This window comes from Oryzias melastigma, linkage group LG23 (genome assembly GCF_002922805.2).
Source record: "Oryzias melastigma strain HK-1 linkage group LG23, ASM292280v2, whole genome shotgun sequence".
Classification (NCBI taxonomy): domain Eukaryota; kingdom Metazoa; phylum Chordata; class Actinopteri; order Beloniformes; family Adrianichthyidae; genus Oryzias; species Oryzias melastigma.
This window is the reverse complement of record NC_050534.1, coordinates 4,512,643-4,522,189: the sequence shown is the minus strand read 5'-3', so window position 1 is coordinate 4,522,189 and position 9,547 is coordinate 4,512,643. Positions and strand designations below refer to the sequence as shown.

General features: G+C 42.0%; 2 protein-coding genes across 4 annotated transcripts in view; one reads left to right on the top strand and one right to left on the bottom strand.

The window, feature by feature from the left end:
* il15ra (interleukin 15 receptor subunit alpha) overlaps positions 1–2,989 on the bottom strand; it is a 12,074-nt gene extending 9,085 nt beyond the window's left edge. For both annotated transcript variants that reach the window (XM_024260853.1, XM_024260854.1), the window contains exons 1-3: positions 2,853–2,989; positions 2,355–2,549; positions 2,011–2,049 (exon numbers count right to left, since the gene is read on the bottom strand). In XM_024260853.1, coding sequence (XP_024116621.1) covers positions 2,011–2,049; positions 2,355–2,549; positions 2,853–2,919 — 301 coding nt within the window. In that variant the 5' untranslated portion in view covers positions 2,920–2,989. The remainder of the gene's footprint in view (positions 1–2,010; positions 2,050–2,354; positions 2,550–2,852) is intronic.
* Positions 2,990–3,031: 42 nt separating this feature from the next.
* Positions 3,032–9,547, top strand: part of rbm17 (RNA binding motif protein 17) — an 8,198-nt gene continuing 1,682 nt past the window's right edge. The window contains exons 1-12 of one of the 2 annotated variants that reach the window (XM_024260851.2): positions 3,032–3,222; positions 3,541–3,685; positions 4,157–4,267; positions 4,336–4,502; positions 4,591–4,703; positions 6,132–6,182; positions 6,429–6,567; positions 6,642–6,793; positions 6,885–6,935; positions 8,331–8,407; positions 8,485–8,583; positions 8,656–8,728. In XM_024260851.2, the coding sequence (XP_024116619.1) occupies positions 3,056–3,222; positions 3,541–3,685; positions 4,157–4,267; positions 4,336–4,502; positions 4,591–4,703; positions 6,132–6,182; positions 6,429–6,567; positions 6,642–6,793; positions 6,885–6,935; positions 8,331–8,407; positions 8,485–8,583; positions 8,656–8,728 (1,345 nt within the window). In that variant the 5' untranslated portion in view covers positions 3,032–3,055. Of the gene's footprint in view, positions 3,224–3,540; positions 3,686–4,156; positions 4,268–4,335; positions 4,503–4,590; positions 4,704–6,131; positions 6,183–6,428; positions 6,568–6,641; positions 6,794–6,884; positions 6,936–8,330; positions 8,408–8,484; positions 8,584–8,655; positions 8,729–9,547 lie in introns of both variants that reach the window. The other variant, XM_024260852.2, reaches the window with a different exon arrangement.

Genomic DNA, 9,547 nt, shown 5'->3' with positions numbered 1-9,547 from the left:
GTGGTGGTGGGCTGCTCTTCTGGGGTTGGGGAGCTCTCTGGGGGTGGGGTCCCGCATTGGTCCACCTGCCGCAGTGGTGAGGCTGCGCTCTCTGTGTTCCTGTGCCTCCCTGCTCTCGGGTGTGGGGGGCCTCTGCGGCGGTCCCGCGTGCCCCGGTCTGGATGTTTGGCGGGATTGCCCGGTGGGCGGTTTCTCTTCGCGGCCCCGGGACGGGTGTTGGGGGGGTCCTGGCTGCAGCTGCCCCGGCGGGGGGTCTTAGAGTGGGGACTGCCGGGTGCTCTCCCCCTTTGTACATTCTATCTTTATCCACGTTAGGAAACCATAAACACTCACCTGAACACAGGTGTCAGCTCACCTTTAGACTAATAGTTTGTGTGACAGAATGAAAGGATTTATTTGTGTCGGTTTGTATGATGAAGTGTGTGAACTGCAGTTATATTGTGTACATTCTGACTAGTTTAGATGTGGAGACTATCTCAACCAACAGGTGTGTGTAGACAGGCCCCGCCCATTCTAGTCTAGCATTTACTATTTGTTTCCCTCTGTTGCCATCTTCTTCTTTCTCTAAACCACCCCCTTTAACCCCCCCCCCCCTTCTTCTTTTCCGTCCAGTCCAACAAAACAAAAATAAAACATAATCAATATAAATAAAGTTTACCAATAAATACAACAGGGATTCATACTCAACAAATCCCTGTTGTGACAGTAAAATCTGCCCAACACAAGAAGCTCTCAGCCCACATCTGTTGGCTCAGATGTTGGACAAGACAAGTTAAAAAAAAAAAATAATAATAATAATTTTAAAGTTTCTGCTGCATATAAATGTCAATAAACGAGAGCGCCAGATAGTCTGTTCAGACTGAATTCTCATGAGAGTTTTGCCTCATTACTGCTGTGTCCATTAAATATTTACACAAAGAGCTCACATGTCTCACATTAAAGTCCTATCTATTTTCTATTTTTTGGTCTTATAATAACGATAATGATTATAATGATAATATCTATGCACTCTGTTGCTAGCTAACCTAACAAAAACGATGAGCAATTTCAGAAAAGACGTTCATGGATCTATTTGTCAGCAACTGGAAGCATCAGAATCCATCACTTCTACGTCACAAAAACAAGCTTTCTTAAACAACTTCTTTTTCTGCTCCCGATTAACATTTATACTCAGACATGCAATTTTGAGATGAACTTTCCTGGAAAAATGCCACAAGAACATGCTAAAAACACAGTTCTTTTTCAGAATGGGTCTCTAGCCACAAACTTTTTTTTCTTGTAAAAAAGATAATTTGATGTGAATTTCTCACCATAAAACACAAAAAATTAGAGCTGGGTTCATAAAATCGATTCATCGATTTTAGCTCAACAAATCAATAATCAATTCATAAAAATATAAATCAATTTAGCACATAAAGTCTGCTAGCTTGATGCTAACGTTTAATGGAATTAAAGGACGGCTAATGCTAACGCTCGGTCGACCTAAACATACATGCTGACTAAATTAATATTGTTATATGAATTTTCTTAACTCTTTCAAGGAAATGTTGTTTTAAAGTAACAATTTGTGGTCTAAAACATCGTTTCTTCCTCATACTTTATTCTTCTTCTGGAATAAGGTGTAATGCTGTAATACAGTCGCCACCTAGTGGTCAAACTGAAACGTCCTCCAGGAGAAGCAGAACAATGTTTCCAATGTTAATGATCTGAACATTTTAGTTAGAACTTCTCCTTTAGAGAATCCATGTAACACTGGATGATATTAACAATCTCATTATTTCACTGATACATTTACAGTATGAGAACTGGATCAGATTAATATGAATATATTCAAATTAAATAGTAGATTGTTAATGTAATTCTAAACTAATGTGTAATCCTAAATTGAATTGAATTGAATGATCGAAAAAATCGGACTTGAATCGATTCAGACTCTTGTAAATCAAATCGAATCGTTTCTGGAAATTATAACCGATACCCAGCCTTCTAAATATGTGCAGAAATACTGACCTGGGGTAGTTGTTGGTGGTTTGGGGTTTCTGGGATCAGCTGAAACACAACAAAAAAGGTCATAAACCGTGTGATCTCCAATAAAATAACACAAGTATTCATTCACACACTCGTCTGAACCCAATCTGCTGGGCTAAAATTAGGATCTGAATTAATAGATTGCCTCTGAGAACTTTGCTCTTGCTGTAAATGATTATGCAAGCAGGTGTGGTGAGTAAATCTGAGTCTCTCGTTTCACTTCGAAGATGTGGTTGAGTGGGCGACACTCATCCAGCAATACGCCAGATCATCTGAAGTGAGCTGGAGGGATTGAACAGTGTCAGAAAAAACCAACATAAACGTACGTATGCATTGAAGAGACGGGGAGGTCCACTGAAGGGAATCTCCAACTAGTTGACATTTGATGAGGTCTGATGTTCCTGCTTTCCTCAAATAACCGTCAGTGCAGTTGTAGCGAATCCTGTTTCCGTTTTTGTAGCAGCCCTGCTGTGGAGGTTTGGTTCCCTCCTTTGGGGGGATTTCTGGACAGGGACAGCTCTCTGGTGGAAAATACAATGATATATAATCATTTAAGGACAAAAATAAAATACAATTTCACTTTGTGATGCAAAAAAAGTCAGCGTTTTTTTTATATAGATATTTAAAAATATGACATCAAATTATTAAACTACTTAATCATGTTGTTGGGAATATTAAATTAATTCATGTAACCTGGATTTTCAACATCCGGTTTAATTTTCTTCAAAATAAAACTAAAATGTATGCCTATTTGTGTATATAAAACACTAAAATTGACCTGTGGGATTTTTTATTATTATTATTCCAAACCATGGTGGTCTTACCTCCCCTGATGAGTGAGGCGCTCAGGAGCAGAGAACCCATCCACACGCAGAACCCCTTCAGGTCCATCTGACCTCTGCGGGGGAACCACAGCCGTGCTCGCTCCAACTGCAGACGCTGACTGAGAACATCGTCCAAACACGGTGTTCTGGCTGGCTGTCACTGCGATGTGCTGAGCTCAACGCCCGCTTTCGCTTTCACTCCTATGAAAACAGCCCGATCCGCCCACTACAGTCGTAACGGCCGGTTTGCAGCTCAGAGCGATGTGACCACCGCGCGCCTAGGGGGCGCTATAGCGCCGGCGGGGGGTTCTTTCCGAGGCGCTCTCGTGTTGTTTTGCTGCAGCTTCCGTTTCACACAGCGAGGAGAGGAGGTAAACAAATATCCCGTTAAATCTGTTTCACGAAATGTTTAAAAATGAGGATTCTAATCTAAAATCATGTTTATATTCATTCTTAAAGTGTGCAGATTAAAACACAAATGTTTAGCTTGTATTTTGTGAATTAGCAAACATTTTGTTAGCAGCATTAGCTTGAGTTAGCTAACGATAGCTGTGTAACTGCTTACATTTCACGTCAAATTGTGTTAAAGTCCGCCAGTGAATGAGTTTTAACCGTCATCACATCACTGAGTATGCTTAAAGCAGTATTTAGGATGATTTGGGTGGAAGAATGAATGAAATGTCTCTCCGGGCTCCAGGGGTCCCGCAGACATGTCGCTGTATGATGACCTCGGTGTCGGTGCCAGCGACACCAAAACCGAAGGCTGGTCCAAGAACTTCAAGCTGCTGCAGTCCCAGCTCAAAGTCAAAAAGGCGGCTCTGACTCAGGCGAAGGTATGATTGATCCGTTAATAATCTTTTTGGAATCCTTCTGTCAACCTTTTTTTTTTTTAAATAAACTTTATTAACCAAACTTCATATACAAACATCATCAAAATTCACAACAAGTTGCTTTAAAACTGTTTTTGTGTGTGTAAATGCTTGATTGAAATCCGTCTTTTGAATACATCTTAAACTGTTTTTTTAAACCAATATTTTTTGTCATATTACTCAAAAGTTCTGAAACTACAAGTAGCAAATTTGGTCATTTTTTCACGGCAAAATAACAAAAACAAGAGGTTTTTATGTTTTGAATCAAAGATCAAAAGTGTAAATTTAAACTAAAAATGTATTAGAGTTAGCTAAAGTCCTGAACGGTTGAATCTAACTTCAGTTCTGTGTTCCTACGAAGACAAAATGCTCCAGAGCTAACAGATAGCTTTCAGCAGATGGAAACGTGAATTGAACTTCCTGGTTTTGTTTCAGACTCAGCGTGTGAAGCAGACCACCGTCCTGGCACCGGTCATTGATCTGAAGAGGGGCGGCTCCAGCGAGGAGCGACAGAGTACAGACACCCCCCCGCATGCCGCACTCATGGTACGGCCCACTCCTGGAGCTCCACATGTGTATTTACCTTCCAGCCTGACGGCGTGTTGTGTCATCAGGATGCGGTTCCCAGCGGTTTCTCCGCCGGGGACGTGCTGATCCCGCTGGCGGACGAGTACGACCCCATGTTTCCCAACGACTACGAGAAGGTGATGAAGCGCCATCGAGAGGAGCGCCAGCGTCAGAGGGAGCAGGAGCGGCAGAAGGAGATCGAGGAGAGAGAAAAGTAAAGTCTGCTCAGCGCCAAACGGATGTTGTCTGTTAAAAGATGGAAGCAGAGAATTGTGGGAAAAACCCTGAACTTTGTGTTGCAGGAGGAGGAAAGACCGGCACGAAGGCGGAGCTCCGAGCGGTTTCTCCCGTTTCCCTGCAGCAGAGGAAGACTCGGATGAAGATGAAGAGTATGAAAGAGAGCGAAGGAAACGAAGTGAGGACTTGATGCAGCCAGTGCTGCCACAAACGATTATTTCAATAGTCGAATAATCTCCGGTTATTTTTTTTTATTAGTCGACTAATCAGGTCGTGCGGTGACTGGATGTAAAACACTCATCTTAACCATAATTATCTTTAAACTTGAAGTGTTTAAGCCATATGCTAACTAAAAATAAAGACAATAGTTTATTAAGCCTTTAATGAATCATGCAGGTTTTCTCCTTCATTTGTTTCTGGCATTAAAACAAGATTAACATCAAATGAGGTCATCTGAATCAACAACAAATACTAAATAAAAGCCTGCAAGTATTTTTTAAAGCTTTAATACATATATTTAGTAAAACATGTATAAAGTATTTCAAAAGCTATTAGCAGATATAAACACACTCAGTATTCATCGGCATTACAAAGTGTGCATCGTAGTTTTGAGATAAAAACAAGGAAAAAACAAACAAAAAATGAAATTTCGACGACCAAAATAGTTGTTGACTATTTAAATAGCTGACGTAGTCGCGACTAATCAAGGCAGCCCTAGATGCAGCTTTGAAAAACGATTTTTAGAAATAGTTCAAATGTCTTCCTCAGTATGAATTAAGAATCTCACGTTGTTCTCTGTAACCTTAAAGCAGGAGTCCCCAAACTACGGCCCGCGGGCCAGATCAGGCCCATTTGGCCCGACCCCCAACACTACCAGAAATGCAGAACGAGGCCTACATAGAACATGAGTTTTTATTCCACTGTTCTGCAGTCTGAACTAGAGTACAGAGAATGTAGCTCCTGAGATGTGCTGGAAGGAACTCCACCAGCTGGATGATGGAAGCTTTCAGGAGGTCAAAGGTCCCAGCTGTTGCTTTGTGGCACATGTGTCAAAGTCAAGGCCAGGGGGCCGGATCTGGTCCTCCGGGTAATTCTATCCGGTCCTCCAGACCATTTTATGTTATTGTTTTTCATGGTCCGATGTTATATTGCGCTTTTTTCTAACTTGCAGTATTTTCACAAATATATTTTTATGGAGAGTAAAATACTGTAAGTTATTTAAGGAGTCTATTTTGGAGTTTAGCTAATATCTCAGCTACATGCTAGCTGTTTTGGCTAACCTAAGTTTTTTTTTTGTAGTTTTTTTTTTTGGCTAATTTGGCATTTAGGTAATATTTTATTATCTTAGATATTCTGGTTATCAGCTTCAGCGTTTTCAGCTGTCAATTTCAGCATCTTCAGCCAACAAACTCAGCTTACAGCATTCACACTAGCACTATCACAAGTAATGCTATATTTCTAGTTCTTAATTATGTTAAAAGTTACAGTTTTAACGTTTAAAAATGTAGTTTTAGAGTGTTCAATAAATGTTTATCCTGTTTGGCCCGTGAATAAGCTTTGAAAGTGTTCTAAAGGTTCAAATGAGTCTTGTCCTCTCTCCTGTCAGGTATGGGCGGAGCAGCCATCGCACCTCCTTCATCACTGGTGGACAGAGATGGTAAGCTTCAGTCATTAGATTCACACGAATGAGGAGGATTTAATCTTAGAAGTTGAAAGTGAAAAAATAACACGTAGGTGTTTTAGGACCCAAAAAGATTTTTTAAGGGAATTGTTTTTCTTAGTTCACTGACAGAAGAGATGCAGTTGTGATGGTGTCCACTAGAGGGCAGCATTGCCTTTACAAACTGAAGCAGCTCTGATGCAACATCCTGCAGACTGAAGTGTCCCATCTCTCCATGTTCAGGCTCCTCTTCCTTTTCATATGAAGATGAGGGCCGGTCCTCCAGAGGCCCTAAAGTGGCCATCCCTCCCCCTATGTACGAGGACTCGGACCGGCCCCGCTCCCCCCCAGGACCCACCAGCTCTTTCCTGGCCAACATGGGGTGGGTGGAACCTCGCCAGTGCCGACGTTTACTGAGTCCTAAAGATTCTAAGATCTTTTTCTTTTTCCTGTCAGGGGTACGGTGGCCCATAAGATCATGCAGAAGTACGGGTTCAAAGAAGGCCAAGGCCTGGGGAAGCACGAGCAGGGCCTGAGCACGGCGCTGTCCGTGGAGAAGACCAGCAAGAGGGGGGGGAAGATCATCATAGGGGACGCTGCAGAGAAACGTAAGAGCTGCTCTCTGTGTGTCTGTAGCACAACTTCTTCTAACAAACATTTAGAATCCAGAAGTGAAGATGTTTTTCTGTGTGTGAGCAGCGGGCTCCAGCCAGGCGGGGGCAGCAGAGATACCAGGCGGGGGCGCTGCAGGTCAGACTTCTTTATTTTTCTCATGAGTCAGAGCGCCTCCAGCTTGTGTTTGCTCCTGTGTCTTCTTTTCATCTCCATCTTTTTTTGTGCATCTGTTTTTTGTTGCATTTACTCGAACGCATCAGATCAAAACTCCACATGGAGCTAACAGGCGTGTCACTTTATGTCCAGATTTAGAGTTTCTAGCCAACTCTATTGCTGTGTTTGATCTCCCTCACTACGTGGGGTGTAACGGATCTCAAAACTCAGTTTGGATCGTTTTATAGATCAGTAAAAAGTAAAAACAAACAAAAAAATAAAACAAGAAGATGAAAGCCTAAAATTACTTTTTTTTAAGTTCTAAAACATATATTTGAAAAAAAACATATATAAAGTACTTCAGAGCAAAAACTTTGAACACAAAAATGTAAAAACATGCAGTTTCTGATTACGTTTACATGTCTGAAGACAACATCTACAAAAACGGAGAAATAAATGCTGAATTGGCTATTTTTCCCTTGTGCGCCCCCCCCACCCCACTACCATGTACAAATTAAATTTTAAATGAAAAGTTAAAATTAAACTTTCATTATGTTTTTTGTGTAAATTGTAGTATTGAAACTAACTGTGGGAACATTTAAATACTTCTAATAATGATTATTTTCCGCGATACAAGTGCAGGTGAGGCGCTGCCATGCCCACTTTTCCTGGTGATTTTTGATCCTTTTGGCTTGCCGTACTGCCTTCCCCTGACTCCACTTCCCAGCTGGCATCCGGATCAGAACCATACGGCTGGACATTACCCAGATTGATGGATGTTTTTATGGAGCAGCGGTGAAGATTTATGCTAGAGAGACACAGAGCTATCATAATTAGACGGGGGGCTCAGCTCCAAAAGCCACACCCCCTCAGAGGAGATTTTGGAAACAGAAGCTTCAGATCAACATGAAAAATGGCTTTAAGACATTTTAGGTTGTTGGATTTTGGTTGAAAACTTCATAATCATAATTAAAACACTACTGGGAACATTTTTTTAAATAAAAAAAATTCCTAGGGGATTTTAAAGACCCATTCTGATCATTCTTTCATCTATTTTCAAATCGTTTTTTGTGGTATTTTAATTATTATGTTGTTATGTTTTTGTGGACATAGTTTCTGCAGGAGTTCATCAGAAATTCAGCTCTGAGTTGTGGGCGGGGCTATTGCCCCTCCCTACCCTGTTACTGAAAGCTCTGTTCGTTGGTGTGAATCTTCAATCCTGGTCACATGACCTGTTAGCTCCACCGTGGTGCTAGCATTCAGCTCGCTGTCCGAAAAGTCACCCATCATCCACCTCTTCTGATCCCTGTCTTCATCCGTTTCGTTTTCTTTCTGAGACTACCAAATAAAAGTTTGTTTTCTGCTTCCGTCCGTCAGCTGATCCGTCCAAAAAGTCCGAGTCGAACCCTCTGACCGAGATCCTGAAGAACCCAACCAAAGTGGTTCTGCTGCGGGTGGGTGCTCTGAACTCACATGTGTTCAAATCTGGAGAGCTTTCTGTGGCGTGAACAGTCCTGGTGGTGTTTTTCAGAACATGGTGGGCCGAGGAGAGGTGGACGAAGACTTGGAAGGAGAGACGAAGGAGGAGTGCGAGAAATACGGCAAAGTGGTTAAATGTGTCATATTTGAGGTAAGACGGAGAAACCCGGACGGCATGAGAGCGTTTGAGAAGACGCCTTAACCATTCCCCCTCCGCTGTCAGATTGCAGACGTTCCGGACGACGAGGCGGTCCGGATCTTCCTGGAGTTTGAGAGGGTGGAGTCAGCCATCAAAGGTGAGCGTTTCATAACCACTCTCGTAACGCGGGTGAAGGCGTAACCATTCTAAATGAGTCGGCCCAGATCAGAAAGAAGGTGAGCCTGGGCTCCCTGAGGGGTTATGTCATTGTGGCCCAGCAACCCAGGCGCCTCCCTGCGGCACCAGCAGAACCGCGCTTACATCACCGCTCGCAGAAAGCGGGGCAGGCTCCGCTCCAGGACGGCTCTCTGTGTCATCAAACTCACTAAAAACAAAAGAATTTTCACTTCTTTACATGAAATTCTGCATTTGTTATCGTCCTCAGAGCAGACGCGTTCTGCTCCGTTCTCCAGCTCTTCTGACTGCTGAGTGGTTGCCTAGCAACCAATACATCAGCTACAGAAGATAAAGAGGTTGTGTTCACATTCCTTCACTACTGACTACATAGTACACCATATTTGACATTTTTGTCTGAATCTATAATTCTAAACTCCTGGAAATTTCCCAGAAGTCTCAGCGAAAAGCAGTGTGCATCAATGTTGACTAGACCACAATGCACTGTGTTTGAACAATTTCTAATGTGAATAAATGTAATTTTTTTATAAACCATTTTAGTTTTCATCATCAGAACTCAGTGGAATCATAAATACTTCTTTAAAAATGTTCATATTTATTAGGTTCCACTCAGGGAAATTGACTTTACATTCCCTGTTTATAGAACAGTTTTCTTCCATTTGGTGGAAAACCAGGAAATAGATTCTTTTCTAAACACTTCTAGTGATAAGTCTTTAAAAAACATGCACATGAATTCCACACACAGGATTTGGATCATCCGTTCATCTTCCAAGTGTCTTAT